This window comes from Gymnoscopelus braueri (assembly GCF_963280865.1).
Source record: "Gymnoscopelus braueri genome assembly, chromosome: 5".
Classification (NCBI taxonomy): Eukaryota; Metazoa; Chordata; class Actinopteri; order Myctophiformes; family Myctophidae; genus Gymnoscopelus; species Gymnoscopelus braueri.
The window spans coordinates 52,298,313-52,316,721 of record NC_137606.1 but is presented as its reverse complement, the minus strand read 5'-3'; the positions used below and the strand labels follow the sequence as shown (position 1 = coordinate 52,316,721).

The 18,409-nt window shown below is 40.5% G+C and overlaps 1 protein-coding gene across 1 annotated transcript; it reads right to left on the bottom strand.

Annotated features, from left to right (window-relative positions):
* Positions 1 to 1,755: 1,755 nt before the first annotated feature.
* LOC308085986 (tryptophan 2,3-dioxygenase A-like) lies at positions 1,756 to 17,161 on the bottom strand (the record flags this gene model as incomplete). The annotated part of the gene is made up of 12 exons (XM_080429302.1): positions 1,756 to 1,900; positions 2,187 to 2,259; positions 7,043 to 7,122; positions 7,483 to 7,540; positions 7,742 to 7,853; positions 9,413 to 9,520; positions 10,896 to 11,067; positions 12,732 to 12,859; positions 13,631 to 13,701; positions 15,118 to 15,214; positions 16,187 to 16,271; positions 17,139 to 17,161. 12 exons carry the CDS (start codon positions 17,159 to 17,161, stop codon positions 1,756 to 1,758), a joined length of 1,152 nt encoding a protein of 383 aa, XP_080285428.1.
* Positions 17,162 to 18,409: the final 1,248 nt, after the last annotated feature.

Here is an 18,409-nt window from a genome sequence, read left to right as displayed (position 1 = left end):
TTTATAGGAACAATGGCAGCATAGTACACAAAAATACAGCATCAATAAATGCACCGTACAAACTATATATAACAATATGTACATACCATAGTATATTTTATAATGTGCAAATTGTCACATTTTACATGTTGGTGTTTGTGAGACATTGTGCATGACTTCTTTTCTTTGACCCAATCCTCACAAGCATCAGGGAGAGGAGAAGCTGACAGACTATACAATTTGCCTTCCCATGAACCCATGCGTTCAGGTCTATCATGTTGATTAAAACATTAATTAAATGCAGGCTTCATTTTTGCCTCTTTACTCAACAAAATGTTTCAATCGTCCTGCTTCTCACGCGAGTCAATCAGTGTTCAGAGGACTGACGTCAGAGAGAAGAAGACATCTTATGTGACGACTCAGGAGTCGGAGTCATCACTACTACAGTATGAACCACTGCAACGATTTATGTGCGCGGTCGTGGGGGCTCAACTAAAAAAATAAAATTAAAATTAAAATACTTGTCAAAATGACAGGGATAACCTAGTTAGAGTGTCTGGTGCGGCTCTTGTTCTCAAGAATCATAATACAACTTTATGTATATAGAATAGACTTTATTGCCATAGGACATTTTGGAGTCCAGCTCCCAGGGTCAGCATTTTACAAGAAGACAAGACAGAAAACATACAGAACATCGTACAATCCTACATATATCCTACCATATTCTTTAAAAGGCAAATATCATAAATGTCATATACGTCATCGTATAAAAAAAAGCAATAACAATACAGCAAAAAGAAGAGCAAGAACATTAAAATCATTTTAAATAATGGCAAAGAAAAATGGGATCTCTCAGCCAAGTTATCACATAATCTGTAGAGTCCCAGTCAGTATAGGTGGGCTATGTAACTTGATGAACCTTAAGGATTGGGGGTTGATGATTAAATTCATCTGGCCGCTGAATCCCCTTTTGCACTCTGTTTGGCCATTGAGGAAAAGTAATTGGGGAACCATGGTCTATGGTGTGAACTGCAGTGGCGGTTGGTCATTTATTGGCCTGGGGGGCGCCGAAAATTCCGCACACGCGCAATTATTTTTGCGGTTTTGGGTGGATATTTCCGGGTTTTTGGTGGTTATTTCTTTTTGTAACTCTTAATAAATGTGATTCTGTTCACCTTTCCTCAAATCTAGCTAATTTGACACTGTGTTATGTTAATTCTTCATTACCTATGATGCATCTCTTTTTCTTTCTCAAAAATCAAGCAAACAGGTATTATCACATTCAGAGGAAGGCTTTAATTTTTTCCCATTATCAGTCATATGACTTGAACATTTCCAAAACTAAACAAAAAGTGCCTTATGATAAGTGCTAAATAAATCTACTACTCCTCAATATCATTCATTTATGAACGCTGTGTGTCAGTCTCTGTTATGAGGTGTATGCTGCCCCCAAGAGGTTGGTGGTGTGTATTGGTCTGAACGCAGTTAATGTGCGACCAACAGCGATCCTATCGTTTGCATTGAAGAGGATCCAACTGCGCATGTCCAACTTAAAACGAGAGGCAGTCTGTAACCTATCAGTAACGTTATACAACGTAGAACATTTTTTATCAACATTTGACATTTCTTCAGGGCAGATTATACCTTTTACCCACTTGTTACTATTATATATTTACCTTGCTAATTTTAAATAAATTACAGGACAACGCAGATATCAAAGTGAAAGTGATTTTTATTCAGGTCGGTGGGGGTGGTGGTGCGGCGCACTTGCGCCCTCTATGGACGGGCCGCGGCTGGTGAACTGTCAAGCTCTGCTGTGTACATGAAGGTGTGAATGGTGGGGTCCAGCTTTGGGACCCAGCTACGAGGGATCAGGAACGTAGCCAGATTAAACAGATCCACAAACACCCTGTAGCCATCACTGGAATGGAAGAACAAAAACAGTCAATTTATGATTAAATAATCAATTGGTGGAAATTTAGATCAGCATTTAGATTCAGTAGAAAATAAAAATACAAAAGTCATCCAATTTTGCCCATGATTCTTTTCTTAAAAGTTATTAAGTACTGTTTGGCAAATTCTCTAAAGACTGGATCTTCATTATAGAAGAGATGCCATGTAGACACCCTTTTCAAATGTGCTGTACAACGTGTCTGAATTGACCAGTCAACAGCTTCAACTGTGATGATGATAATGATGATATTTACCCAGTAGTATGCTTGAGGTATTCGTACCCAGGTGAGCCCCCGATCATGCGATGCACCATGCCCACATGATCGTCTAAAACACAAGAAACATTACAAACAACTTAGAATCAGTTTTGGGGGTTGATCTCAGTTTTGGGGGTTGATCTTTTCCTCTACAATAGCCAGGGAATCATTCCAGGATCATTAGAATGTATTGCACATTTGCAATGTATACTGTAGCTTAATTTATAATCCATAGCACAAAGCTGACGATCTTGAAGATTAGGTCTAGTTGAAAGTGACACCATGGAAAATGTAACCGGGTTTAAGAGTGTTTGAAGAATTCTGTCTGCAACACATCATTTTGCTGTTATTCATTTTACTCATATCAGGAATATTTGAATATCTGACATGTTTTCCTTGTCGTTTCCTTCTACCTCTATTCTTTTTCCCTTTCCTGAAAACTACAAATGATGGGAACAAAATATATTTCACCCACTTCTTTTACACCTGTAAACCGATAATAAAGTTGAATTGAAGTTTATAAAACATGTTATTGACTAACAATGTGAAAGCTCATTTGCGTAAGTTCTTGAAATCAACTAAATAAAATGATCTCATGTTCCAGGTGAAGAAACAAATCTAGATGTGGTATAAATTGTGTGACTTGTCTGCCAGAGGGATCCCCAAACACTGCTGCTGTCTGGCATAAAATGGGTTGTACATACTGTATGCAGTGGTGGAAAAAGTACTCAAATGTTTGACTTAAGTAAAAGTATCATGTATCAATACTGCAATGTAGAAGTACTCTGTTACAAGTAAAAGTCCGGAATTCAAAATTTACTTGAGTAAAAGTACAAAAGTATTGATATCAAAATGTACTTAAAGTACCAAAAGTAAAAGTACTAAAATGTTTGAAAATAGCAAATCTACAAGCTCACAACGCGTCGCATCTGTGAGCTTGTAGATCGGCTATTTTCAAAGTATTGGAAATTGGAAATACTCAAGTAAAGAAAAAATCTCAAAATTGTACTTAAGTACAGTACTTAAGTAAATGTACGTTGTTACTTTCCACCACTGCTGCTGTCTGGCATAACATGGATTGTACATACATTACATTACATTACAGTCATTTAGCAGACGCTTTTATCCAAAGCGACTTACAATAAGTGTATTCAACATAGGTAGGGAACGAAAACTACTAATCACCAGAAGTCTTTAGTGCATTTTCTGCAAAAACAAGCAACTAAGAGTATACCTAGCGCCAAGGTAAAAGTGCAATATATCAGCTACCTATTTCCTTAAACAGATGAGACAAAATAGCTAAATCAAATGAGCATGAGCTAAAACAAATAAGTGTATCGACTAAACAAGATCCAATAAACAATCCAATAATCCAATAAACAATACAGCAATAGAAAACAAGCGTTCGTACAACTAGTTAACAACAAGTAGGTCAGGGAGAGAGGAAGGGTAGTGTTTCCTGAAGAGGTGAGTTTTCAGCCTGCGGCGAAATATGGGCAGTGACTCTGCTGTCCTAACATCAGTGGGAAGTTCATTCCACCACTGTGGGGCCAGAACAGAAAAGAGTCGTGACCGTGTGGATCGGCCAGAAGGACCCTTGAGTGACGAGGCAATCAGTCGCCCCGAGGTGGCAGACCGAAGTGGTCGGGCAGGGGTGTAGGCATCGACCATAGCCCGGAGGTAGGAAGGAGCTGTTCCTTTCACTGCCCTATAGGCTAGCACCAGGGTTTGGAACTGGATGCGAGCCGCTACGGGGAGCCAGTGTAGAGAGCGGAGAAGGATGGTTGTGTGGGAGAACTTGGGGCGGTTGAACACCAGACGAGCCGCAGCTTTCTGAACAAGCTCCAGAGGTTTGATGGCAGATGCCGGAGCACCAGCAAGGAGGGAGTTGCAGTAGTCCAGGCGGGAGATGACGAGAGCCTGGATGAGCACCTGGGCTGCCTTCTCCGTGAGGAAGGGGCGAATCCTCCTGATGTTGTAGAGCAGGAATCTGCAGGACCTCGTCACTGATGCGATGTTTGCCGAGAACGTCAGTTGATCGTCCAGGGTCACACCCAGATTCTTCGCAGTCCGAGTTGAGGTCACCACAGCATTATCAATGGTGATGGCCATGTCTCGGTGCGGACAGCCCTTCCCCGGGAGGAACATCAGCTCGGTCTTGTCCAGGTTGAGCTTCAGGTGGTTTGTCGACATCCACTCCGAGATGTCAGCCAGACAAGCAGCAATGCGTGTCTCCACCTGGGTATCAGAGGGGGGGAATGAGAGGATTAGCTGGGTGTCATCGGCATAGCAGTGGTAGGAAAAGCCATGGGAGTGGATGACAGCACCCAGAGATGTAGTGTAGAAGAGAGAGAAAAGAAGAGGACCCAGAACCGAGCCTTGGGGAACCCCAGTTGTGAGCCTGTGTGGTTCTGACACAGACCCTCTCAGCATCACCTGGTAGGAGCGACCCGTCAGGTAGGATGCAAACAGGGAGAGTGCAGAGCCTGAGACACCCATCCCCTCGAGGGTAGAGAGGAGGATCTGATGGTTCACCGTGTCGAACGCTGCAGACAGGTCCAGGAGTATCAGAACGGAGGAGAGAGAGTTCGCTCTAGCGGCATGGAGCGACTCCGTCACTGCCAGGAGGGCAGTCTCTGTCGAGTGACCCACTTTGAACCCAGACTGGTTGGAGTCCAGGAGGTTGTTCTGGTGGAGATAGGAGGACAGTTGTTTAAAGACAGCACGTTCGAGAGTTTTAGATAGGAAGGATAGAAGGGAAACCGGTCTGTAGTTCTTGATCTCAGAGGGGTCAAGTGTCAAGAGGAGTAGATGAGGGTAGAGAGGGGGGGGTGGCAGGCAGACGGGTGTGGGTAGTGCGCAGGGCACCAGCCGGGGGAGGAGGGAAGGAGGATCGGATATCGTTCACCTTCTTGTCAAAGAAGTTGGCGAAATCGTCGGGGAGGAGGGACGAGGAGGGAGGAGGGGGTGGTGGTTGCAGGAGAGAGGAGAAAGTTTCAAAGAGTTTTTTAGGGTTGGAAGCAGAAGCCTGAATTTTAGTGCAGAAAAAAGCAGCTTTAGCAGCTGATAGAGAGGAGGAAAAAGTAGAAATGAGAGATTGGAAGGTGAGAAGGTCCTCCAGGAGGTTGCCATTTCTCCATTTGCGCTCAGCCGCTCTCAGGCTCCGTCTCTCAGTCCGCACTGAGTCCGACAACCAGGGGGCAGGTGGAGTTTGGCGTGCAGGCCTGATGGTGAGGGGACAGAGATGGTCGAGAGAAGAGGATAGAGTAGAGAAAAGAAGATCTGTGGCGGTATCAGGGGATAGAAGAGCAAAGGATTCAGGGGCAGGGAGAGCAGAGAGAACAGAGGAGGAAAGAACAGTGGAGGAAAGTGAGCGAAGATTGTGACGTGAGGCAATCATGTGGGTAGGGAGGGGCTGTGAGGGGGGAGAGGAGAGAGAGAGAGAGTAGGACATGAAGTAGTGATCAGAGAGTTTCTTACCCTTTTCACTGGAAAGAGGAGTGACAGACAGGTTAGCAATAGAGCAGCCTCTGGTGAAAATCAGGTCCAGTTGGTTGCCCGCCTCATGGGTAGGAGGAGATGGGCAAATAACTAGGTCAAAGGCGGCGAGAAACGAAAGTAGTGGGTCTAGCTGCTTCTCAGTCGGGAGGTTGAAGTCACCCAGAAGGATGAATCCAGAGCCATCGACAGGGAAGTGGGAGACTAGATGGTCCAGCTCCTCCAGGAAGCCACCAGCAGGGCCCGGTGGGCGATAAACAACTGCAATGGTGAGCTTGACTGGATGAGAGACAGTGACCACATGAAATTCAAATGAGGTAGGAGAGAATTGTGACAGTGAAACAGGAGAGTATTTCCATTTTCTGGAAATTAGCAGACCAGCCCCACCACCTGTCCGCACGGCTCTGGGAGTGTGAGAGAAAGAGTACACATCTGACAGAGCCGCGGGCGTAGCAGTGTTTTCTGGTCTGATCCAGGTCTCAGTCAGAGCAAGGAAGTTAAGTGAGAGCAAGGATGCGTAGGCTGAGATGAAAGCAGATTTGCCTTCCACCACAGCCGAGTGGCAATTCCAAAGCCCTCCCGTTACCACTTGCTCGACGTGAGTGGAAAGAGTAGGATATATTAGATTAGTTGTATCGCGACATCTGGGTGTAACCCAGTGTTTTTGCGACCACCAGGAAGAGGAGAGGACAGGAATAGGAAGAAAACACATCGTAGATCACTAAACATATACACACACTACTATAAATACTACTACTATCACACTACTATATATCACTAAACACTGATGAAGAGAAGAAGCACTCAATGTGGAAGGTCGTAAATTGACGAAGTCGGACTTTGACAAAGTCGCCTGTCGCCTTTGTTCGCCTGGCCTTCGGTTGCTGGCCGCCGCTTAAAAGCTGACTCTTTCAGAGCAAGTATTTAAGGCCACTTCAACTGATTGCTAATCGCCTGCGAGGAGTGTAGGCCCCTCCCCTATTTATCGAAGACTATTGAGCTGGTTCAGGTGAAACTGCCTTTAATGGGGCTGTCAGCTAGGACCTAACAATAAGCTAAGCAAAAAAACAAACTACTTTTAAGCTAAACCAACTATACAACACTGATACTTTGGAGCAAAGTACAGCTACTTAAAGCAACCTGCTAATACAAGAAAATATACTCAAGCTGTCTAGGTGGGTCAGGCAGTTTACAGAGTTCCTCCAGAAGTCAAATTACACATACATACTGTATGTACGTGCAGTAATATGTGCAGTAATATGTCTTGTCCACTGGTTGGTACAGTATAAGCAGCTTGTGATGAGGATTGAGTGTGTGTGTGTGTGTGTGTGCTAACAGCAGTGCTAGTGACTTACATCTCCATATAGCCATCATGGAATCGATGTCCATGAGACCGGTGAGCAGCTGGAAACGAACCTGAAACCTGGGCACCTCTCTAAAAAAACAAAAGTTGTACAATGTAAGGCTATTGCACTGTGGGAGACGGCGTCACGGCGGAGACAACTTAAAGGAACTACACCATGAATTTGAACTTTGTGTGTTTTTGGTCTCTCCTGCCTCTCTATCCTGAAAAATACCCCAGTTTGAGCACTCAGGCTTTCACTGCATATCTGGGGTTTTATGTAAATTGGTCTCAAAACAGGCCAACTGTTTGCCCCCGTCCGTGACGATTTGATTTAGGCTTAGGGGGGTGTGTGTGTGTGTGTCTGCTGAATAAACATGCATTTTGAGTAAATGTCATCTGACTACAGTACACAGAAGGTGAGAGTTTTGGTATGCTATGAACCCCTCATACCTGTAGAAATAGATCAGCAGAGCTCCTTGGAGAGCTTTGTATGACAGACGCCTGTCACCTGCACACACAGGAAATAAATAGTTCATGTGAAATCACGTGCTATTACGAAGTTATATTGTTCTAGATACTATGGCATGGCATCAAAAAGAATTACAACTGTAGTATATAGTGGTGTCAAAAGAAAAAAATGCATTATTGTTAAAAGGGAAGTCACAGAAAAAAGTATTTATATATTTAAACTGACTCCGGACTCTCGCACCTTTCTTCAGGAGCGTATCATGATGTGTTTCTTTAAAGAGCTCAGTGAACAGCTCTTTCTGCTTGTCCAGATCAGCCGTCAGCTCCCGCTTATTTTCAGAGTCGGTCATTTGCTGTCAGAATTGACAACGGCAACAATAAATAAAACAGTATCTGTCAGTCATTTCACTTCTCTACACACAAACTACCAGTGGTGGAAAAAGTACTCAAATGTTAAGTAAAACTTAACATAAGTAAAACTGTAAAAGTATCAATACTGCAATGTAGAAGTACTCTGTTACAAGTAAAAGTCCACAATTCAAAATGTACTTATTACAAAAGTATTGGTATCAAAATGTACGTAAAGTACCAACAGTTAAAGTACACAAATGTTTGAAAATAGCAGATCTACAAGCTCACAACGTGTCGTTGTGAGCTTGTATATCGGCTATTTTTAAATAGCCTGTGTATAAAATGGGGCTAAAGTGGTTAATGTTTGTTTTATAACAATGCAAATAATTGTAATAATTTATATCTGCAAAGTAACTAAAGTTTTCAAATAATTGTAGTGGAGTAAAAGTACAATATTTGCCTCTGAGATGTAGTGGAGTAGAAGTACAAGTATAGACGATTGGAAATACTCCAGTAAAGTAAAAGCCTCAATATCGTACATAAGTACAGTACTTGAGTAAATGTACTTAGTTACTTTACACCACTGCAAACTACATATCTCTGCTGTCCAGCCTGAACCTGCTAACTCCAAAACGCTCATTGTTCAGGAAACGAAAAAACAAAATATACGTTTTTCAGGAAATGAAGAAAACCTTCTATTTTTAAAACAAATCAATACTGCCTCATCAAAGTTGGTATAGTGACTTTATATATTGTCAGATACTTGCATGTGTCAATATATTATCAACACTTTACCCAAATCGCGGGTAAATCAACACTTTACGCAGCGCAAGTGGAGTTTCAGACGAGCAGAAATCAAGCTGAAATGGAGTTAGGTGTCCAAACAACAATAGCTCCACTCGCTGCTGAGGGAGAGGTTTCAAAAGGGTACAAATTCTCCAAGCTCACAATGCATCACAAGTTCAACAACGTGTGAATTAATGCCCTGATGCTTCATGACACTGATTATATAGGCCTACAATAATAAACAGGACTTTAAATATTACAATAACTTCTGCAAAGAGGTAGTAGAACTAGCGCGACAGAAATGCTATGAACTCCTTTCTTCTTGTCAGATTGCTCTCCAGCCTCTCCTCATTAAACACTTCATATATTTTAGAAATATAATTACTTGTTTTCATAACATTAGCGTCAGTGCTAAGTTTGATAAAAAGGTACACTGCATAGTTTTAACAGACTACGGGGAGTGTTTACGTGGTCCTCCTCCTCGTTCACTGCGCAGCGCGCACTACTCATGCTGTTAAAAGGCAGCACTGGAGAGGAGAGGGGGGAGTTGTTTGTTTTTGACGGACAGTTTGAGGATCCAATGGAGTTGGGAGTTTTTGTCAGAGGCATTTTTTGATACTTTTCATTGGTTCAAATGTTTAGAATTTTTACATAGACGTAAAGGATGTTCAATAGCGTTGATTTATGAAAAAAAAAAAAAAATGGAGTTAGCTGGTTCGTCCTGGACACCGACGATATGAACCGACGATATGAAGGGAGAAGAAAGTCAACTTACCTCGATTTTCTCCTTCTCTTTTTTATATTCAGACATTATGTTGACTTCCAGTTTCTGCCAGAAGTTGAAGCCATCTTCCTCAAGGCCAGGAGTTCTCTCCAGCCACGCCTAACAACAACAAGAACCAGGCTTTACTCAATCTACAAGGTAGCCTACATGGTGGTCTTCAGTGGTGTAAAGTACATTTACTCAAGTACTGTACTTGAGTACAGTTGAGGTACTTTTACTTTACTGGAGTATTTCCAATTTTCAGTACTCTTAGTTCTACTCCACTACATCTCAGAGGCAAATATTGAAATTTTACTCCACTACAATTATTTGAAAACTTTAGTAACTAGTTACTTTGGAGATAAATAAATGAATACATCATAAAACATACATTAACCACTTTAGCCCTGTTTTATACCTAGGCTATTTGAAAATAGCCGATCTACAAGCTCACAATGTGTCACGATGTAACACGTTGTGAGCTTGCAGATATGCTATTTTCAAACATTTTAGTACTTTTACTTTTGATACTTTAAGTACATTTTGATACCAACACTTTTGTACTTTTACTCAAGTAAATTTAGAATTTATGACTTTTACTTGTAAAGGCGCGCTCCCACCGCACTTTTATTTTACCTCTGGGGCGGAATCTGCCAATGCTTTGTCAATGCAAATGCGTGGATTCTTGGAAATAGACCATGAATCCACATCTGCATATTGTTCCTACAGAATGTTTTAATAATTATATTTTTATATAATGCATATGATGTACATAAAAGTACAGTGTGTGAGGTTCTGTACTTGTGTGGCTAGGTAAATCAGTTTTACATCTGAAGTCCTGTACATTTGTTTGGCAAATAAGGTATTTCTGACGTGTGTACTGGACAGTCCTATCCAGAGTATCTTATAAAAAGCTTATATTCATCATTCACAAACTGTTTACCAAAATAGAAAGCAGAATTAAAACCAGTGGTGGAAAAAGTACTTGCATGTTTTACTTAAGTAAAAGTATCAATACTGCAAAGTAGAAATACTCTGTTACAAGTAAAAGGCCTGTGTTCAAAATGTTACTTGAGTAAAAATACAAAAGTATTGGCATCAAAATATACTTTAAGTACCAAAAGTAAATGCACTAAAATGTTCGAAAATAGCCAATCTACAAGCTCACAACGCGTCTGCTTGTAGATCGGCTATTTTCAAATAGCCTAGGTATAAAATGGGGCTAAAGTGGTTAATGTATGTTTTATAATATCATAATTTATATCTGAAAAGTAACTAGTACCTAAAGTTGTCAAATAATTGTAGAGGAGTAAAAGTACTATATTTGCCTCTGAGATGTAGAAGTAAAAGTATTGACAATTGGAAATACTCCAGTAAAGTAAAAGTACCTCAAAATTGTACTTAAGTTAAGTAAGTACAGTACATGAGTAAATGTACTTAGTTGCTTTGCACCACTGGAAATAACAGTGAAATGCATGATTGTGAGCTACTGTACCTCTACGAGTTTCAGTAGAGGAGGTTCCTGCTCTGTGGCCGATAGAATCTTGCTGTCGTGACCGTTGAAGTTGTCTTTGTAATTGTATTGTTTGTAGTCAAATCCCATCTTGTTTTCCAGGAGGCGAAACTGAAGACTCTGGAAGCCAGAGGAAGGGGCTAGACTGTACTGCCTGAACACAAAATGTACGTACATTTACAATTAACAGATGCTCTTGTCCAGAGTGTCAAAGTGCAAGATTGGAGTCAACGGTATGAACCCTGCCTTGGTCAACCAGTGGTGGAAAGTAATTAAGTACATTTACTCAAGTGCTGTAGGCTACTTGAGTACAATTTTGAGGTATTTTTTAGTTTTCCGGAGTATTTCCAGTTTTCAGTACTTTTACTTCTACTCCATTACTCTCAGAGGCAAATATTGTATTTTTACTCCACTACAATTATTTGAAAACTTTAGTTACTAGTTACTTTGCAGATTATTATAAAACATACATTAACTAATTTAGCCCTATTTTATACGTAGGCTATTTGAAAATAGCCAATCTACAAGCTCACAACGCGTCACGATGTGACGCGTTGTGAGCTTGTAGATCTGCTATTTTCTAACATTTTAGTACTTTTACTTTTGGTACTTTAATTATATTTTCATCATTATATTTTCATGCCAATACTTTTGTACTTTTATGTATTTTACTTCTAACAGAGTATTTTTTATATTGTGGTATTGCTACTTTTACCATAATGCGTACTTTTTCCATCACTGTGGTCAACCAACAATAGGGTAAGCGGTCAGTAAATAGAGTGCAAGGGGGAAAAGTACTAGGTATCTAGAAACATCAAACCTAGCATATATCTAGACAACATGACATCTAAACAACATACTATGACAATTAAACAATATAAATACATCTAATAATGTTCATACAGTAGCATAAGCCTACAATGTGTGAACACAAACAAATGCACGCATGCACACACATGCAGTGATATACTGCATGCCTATGCATGCAGGCGCATGCAAACACACAGGGGACACAGGCTCGAGCAGACACATAACACGGCCACAGGACGGTCAACAGGCCAGTTGCACCACCTCACACTAAGTTCAAACTTAGCCTCGTTATAGCTTAAATGGCTTTTAAAAAAGCCATTTAAGCTATAACTAGGCTAAGTTTTAACTTAGTGTTAGGTGGTGCAACTGGCCCCAGAAGAGGAAAGGTGCGGTCATAAAGAGGTGCCCCTTATAAAGTTTTCACAACTAAGGCCAGTTTACACGGCAACAATAAGAACAGAAAACGTCAAAGTTCCGTTCTCACTTTTTATTTTGAGTTTACACGGAGACTCAGTGATTGAAAACGATGCAGTGTGCATGCCAGGTGGCTAGGTGGCGGTGACGCACTGCCAGATAGACATGTCAGGCATTCATAGAACAACTTCTGTTCTAGTTCTTATCACAGCTGTTTGCTTGGTTGCCATGTCTTTTTATTATAAGCGACTTTGGGCTTGTTTCTAAAGATTAGTTGCTTATTTGGGCTCATTTCCTAATGTTGTTTAAACCAGTGGTTCTTAAACATCTTCATGTCAAATTATGTATTTGTCCACAAACCCCCCCCCTTCTGAAAATATTTTGTGCCAGGGACCCCCATGCAAGATTTGTGTTGTTAAAATGTTTCAAAAATTTTCCAAAATGACCTCTTTATTTTCTCAAGATTATTCTTTTCTTTTTTGAAAATAGCAGCTCTATTTTGCCGTTTTATCTAGAGACCGTTATTGTCGTCTAAACGTGGCCTAAGGCTCTGCAATGAGACAGAGAAGGTCAGAGGTTCCTCTAGAACGGCACCTGAAGTCAAAGAAGTCCATCGCCGTCATGGTCTCCAGGATAGCAAACTGGTCCACCAGCAGTCGGTAGATCATGACGATCCTGTGGATTCGCGTGTTCACCTTCAACATGTTCCTCTCATCACGGATCTGCAATGCACGTGTCACACACACACACACACACTGCAGTACATATACACCGAAGTTCCATGTATGGGGGGTTTGGAGCGTGAAATGTACAAACGTTTTAGCAAATTAAAAAATATACTTTGAGTACCAAAGTAAAAGTACTAAACTTTTCCGAAAATAGAAGATCTACAAGTTCATAGACTGCCCCAACGCTCCTGATTTCGTGTATAGAGGGGCGGGTGTAAAGAGCCGGCGAGAGACTGCGGCTGATCCCATTGGTTCACCGATCTGTCCGTCAACCCCCGCCCCGTTAACACAACATTACGAGCGACGCCCACTGCACTCTGGTTGGTTGGGAAGTGAAACACTTCCTTATACCGAGTACACCGACGCGCTGGGCCAGGCTTTTATTTTTTAGCAACACTAAACAATAAAAGCCTGGAGATCGAGGCTAACAAGTTCATAACGCGTCACATTGTAGTTCGGCTGTATGTGGTTACTGTAGGTGTTGTATTAATAATTAAATCTGCAAAGTAATAAGTAACAAAAGCTGTCATATAGCTGTTGGCCAAACGAGACATGAACCGCATGACTCTCTACCATTACACTGAGTTTGGTAAAAAGCGACTGTTAAGCCTGAAGTGCGAAAAACAGTGGAAGAAGGAGGGGGAAAAAAAGTGTAGAGATGCAATAAAATAAGGGGTCCAAATGCCCTATGGCCATGGCCCCTTAAATAGCCCGCCACAACGGAAAAAACTGTTTCAGTGTGTTCCTGGCAGAAACAGAACTCACTTGTCCACTGATGAAGATTTCTCGCACAGAGTCGAGTTCCCATATAATCTGCTTGAACCACAGCTCATAAGCTGAAACAAAAGAATGTAAAATATACACCACTGTACTAACATAATAAAAATAAATAATAATATAACAATAATAAGCATTGGACTTGACCTGTGCAGCTCAGATTATATCAAATTATTACAGATCATTTAGAATTTGGCAGTGACAATATGTTGACTGTTAGTGGAGTATGTGCCATGAAAGATACTACAGTATGTTTTTTTTGAAGAATATTTTTAAAAAGAAAAACTGCAGAATGAAGGGGGAAAGACAAAAGAAATACATGTCTTCTCATCAACAGATTTAGTCAAATTCTAAACTGAATTAAAAAAATGAGACAACTTGTGTTGTTTAGACAGCAGAGCTGCTATTTACTAGGGCATTCACAGACTAGTCGACAATCAAACCACTATTCGACCACTGTACATCAAAGCTGATTATTCTGACATTATTTGTCATTACATTTTTATTTTTATTTTTTTGCAGTGGCTTTTCTGCAGAAGACACAGCTCTGAGCTCAGGTGTTGGTAGTTCTCCTAATCCATTCATGGTTGATTGTTGTCAAATAATTTCATACTGTAAGTGACGTTGTGCTGTCACTCAATGTGGGTGGTGGTGCGCAACAGCTGCACTCACGCCAGATTTTCTTCTCTTTTTTAAGCAGAAAAAAACATGGCTCTACGCTCAATAGTGACAACTACAGTGTGTAAATACTTTACTTAATGGTGAGTTTATTAATGGAGTTAGACGTGTCGTGACGTCCAGGGTACAGTAGCATGCAGTCACTCCTGTTGCAGAGTATATCCACAGTTTGGTAGGACACAACAGCTCTTGCGGTGATGTCATGTTTCTTATTCAACTTTATCTTATGCTTATCCAACAAAGGTGTAAACGTGTGGCATAAATAACAAAACGGGTCGCAAGTTCTCTTTTGAAAATAGCAGATCTACAAGCTGACAATTTGTCGCATCGCGATTCGTTGTGAGCCGTTGTGGCCGCAATGTATATAGGTCTGAAGTGGTTAATGTATGTTTTGTAATAATAATCAAAATCTACAAAAGTCACTAGTAACAAAAATTTTCACAAAATTGTAGTGGAGTAAAAAGTACAATATTTGCCTCTGAGATGTAGCAGAAGTAGTAAGTTATTTAAAATTGGAAATACTCCAGTAAAGTAAAAAAAACAACTCAGAATTGTACTTAAGTACAGTACTTGAGTAAATGTACTTAGTTACTTTCCACCACTGATCATTCATACAGCATCTTAGCCTTGTAACGACCGGACCGAAGGATGGACATAACTGGTTTGTTGTCGTTGAACATAGATAGGATAGGCTTGAACAATCATTTTCTGACTAATTTCAAGTTAAATGAACTGAATGAATAGGTTCGCTAAGTAAAAAAATTGAGTGCTTTTTCCATCACTGCTATTTACTGTACCTTGGTGGGTGATAATGAAGAGGTGTTCATCGTGGATCTTATCAGTATCATTCTTCAGTTCACTCTGAAGCACCTGGGCTCCCAGGACTTTGTCAAGCTAAAAGTGTAAAAACACAACACAAATTTTAGATTTCTTTGACTATTCAAAAATAGCAGATATACAAGCTTGTAGATCTGCTTTTTTTTTCTTTTTTCGTGAACATTTGTGCAAATCTTTGAATATATATTGTTTAAAGCGAACATTTATAACTCAAATCTTTGCTTCTGGAGGTCCCTGGAACAAAATATTTTACAAATGTTCGCTTTATAAAACATACATTCAAAGATTTGCGCAAATGTTCACGAGTTTTTAATAGCTAAAGTATAAAATAATGGTTATACAGTAGCTAAAATAAAAAAGTCCCGGATTGAATGGGTTAAAGGGATAGGCCTATTTCATTTTCTAACTAATTTTGGATCATTTTATCGTCTACTCAGGCTTTGGGGAGCACCCCGGACAGTTTTTAAGTTGATTGATTCAGTATTTAATATTCATTTGATCAGACACGCCCATTGTATACAAACCCATTGTAACTTCAAACTCCATTTTAACCATGTAAAACACCCGTCCTTGGTTCTGGTGACTGATGTTGTCCTTCTAATACAATATACAATAGTATATAAGTGTTTTTTCAATTACTTTTTAATTTATTTTTAATAATTATTTTGGAAACAGAAAAAAAACTAAAGACCAAAAAAAATAGGTAAAATAAATGAAAAAAGTATTCGAAAAAACATGGCCCCTCCCTCACATATTAGGAGGGCGGTATGAGTCACCAGAACCAAGGACGGGTGTGTTCGATAAATCGAACATGGTTAAAATGGAGTTTGAAGTTACAATGGGTTTGTATAGGAAGGGGGCGTGTCTGATAAAATGGATAACAAATGTCTAAATACTGAATCAAGCAACTTAAGAACTGTCTGGGGGGTTCACAAAAGCCTGAGTAGACGATAAAATGACCCAATTTTTTTTTTAAAGTGACATATCCCTTAAAACATAGTTAAAACGCATTTGTGGTGTTTTCTTTACCTGAAGGTAGCCATGATAGGTGATGCCCCCTTCACTGGCCTCGTTGACCCCAGCCTTGGCGACATCATCATCCTCGCGCAACAACCTGCAGTGTGGAGAGACAACCCATCAGCAGGGACAAAAAACATGATTCTGTTGAGCACTTAATGCTCAGAGGCAGTGTTGATTTCGTTGACTAAAACTATGACGAAAAATGTTCGTCGACTACCTTTTTTCACTGACGGAAACAAAATGAAAACGAAATAAAAACCAAGCTATTATAACTGAAACTAAATATATTGACATTTTGTCAACAAATAAAAACTAGACTAATGGAGAACAGATCCAGTAGAACTAAAAGACAAGTCATTGTTATGCTTGGTTGCACTCGGGTGTTACGCTCTGAAAATAGCCGAAAATGAGCTTGCAGATCGACTATTTTCAGCATGCAACCAAGTGTAAAATCAGCCATTACGACGCCATCAAGGCACCGCCAAAATACATTTTAGTCGACTAAATCAACTGTAGATTTAGTCGACTATAATAATCTTTATGATATTTAGTCAACTAAAACTACACTAACAGTAAAACATTTTCAGACTAAAATATGACAAAAACTAAATGGAATTTGATTCAAAATACTATGACTAAAATTGAATAAAAATGTGCTGTCAAAATCAACACTACTCCAAGGCCTGTTACAAATCAATTTAGAATATCTGAATTAAAAGCTTAACCACGCAAGGTTACAACTGCACTCGGACCGCTTTCTTCCGTCACCAAATCTCTTCACCAAAAAATAGCCGATCTACAAGCTCAAAACACGCCGCAATGCGATGTGTTTTGAGCTTGTAGATCTGCTGGTGAATGTTCTGCCCAGAATAGGCATGTTGGGGTTCATGTGGTTAATAAAAAGAGTCCTCCGTCAGCTAAGCAGACAGATTCCTCCAGAGGATGGAAGGATTCAACTTACAAGTGCTGCTCTAATTCACTCATGATTATATCCAATAGGGTTGCAGAAAGATGTGCTTCTCTGGGCTTGTCTAAGTTGTACTGAGCTCATCCATTCCAAAGTGCAGACTTTTAAAGGCTCCACCACCTACCTGTCCAATCAGACAGCGGGATGACTTGTTCTTCGGGCCCGCCTCCTATGGGGAGAGATTTGTTTCAATTTGTGAATCCAATGGAATGGAAAAGTACACACAATTATCTGGTGACCTGTGATGACGTGTCAATGTTGGCATTGCCTCGGAAACCCATGCCTTTGTTGGCAGGACATTGACGCAAATTCCACAGATAATCTCAAGAAGGGGAAGTGCTAGTAGTGTTTTTACTGAGGCCCAAACACAGAGGTCATCAACATGTCTGTACACTGTGACGGCCCTGCCCCCTATGCCTTCACTGATGGCTAGCCGGCAGCCTGAGTGAGTAGGGCGGAGTGTGGCAGGCCGTTAGACCAACTGGGTGCAGCTGGGTGAGGTGGTTTGGGAGAGTAGCCTATATAGGGAGCTCTCCCACAACAACCAGACTATAGTACTTATATATAAACAATATTTCAAACTGCTATTTTTCCCACAGTTTTTCCCCCAATGTTGTGCCATATCTCAAAATGACCGTCTTGACCTGGAATCGTGCGCTTGTATTTTGCTAAGAGATTGGTTTAATAGTTTAATTGATATTGATTTATTAGTGCATTAAATTTCCCCATCCGCTTTAATGTAAAAGTGAAAAAACTCAAATTGAAGTATTTTTTTCTCAGAAACCGTAAGAGCTAGAGTTACCACATTTGGAGGGGAGGTTCATAATTTAGTCAGAAATTATTGAAAAAATTATTACACTAATCGGCCACATGGTGGCGCTATAACAGTGCCCTTTACGTTTTGGCCTATAACTCTTGAACCGTAGGTCGTAAAATCAAAATGTATTTTTCCCTGGATTCCTTGGGTCACTACGCATCTCCCCATATAGGCCACGCCCATTTGCGTCTGGATAGATTTCCCGCCATTTTGAATTTTCTTCGAAACACACTTTTTGCACCTTTTCCATTTTTTTTTCTTCCAAATCTCACAAAAATCGGTACACGTGATCTATGGACTCATGCGATAAACCTATCCAAACTGTTCGTCCGTAATTGGCTTCCAAAGTTAGTGGGAGGAGCCCGTTTTACCAAAAAGGCCAAAAATCACGAACGAAACGTCCAATCAATCCCAAATTTGAATCACATGTCGAGGGAGGTTTACTCAA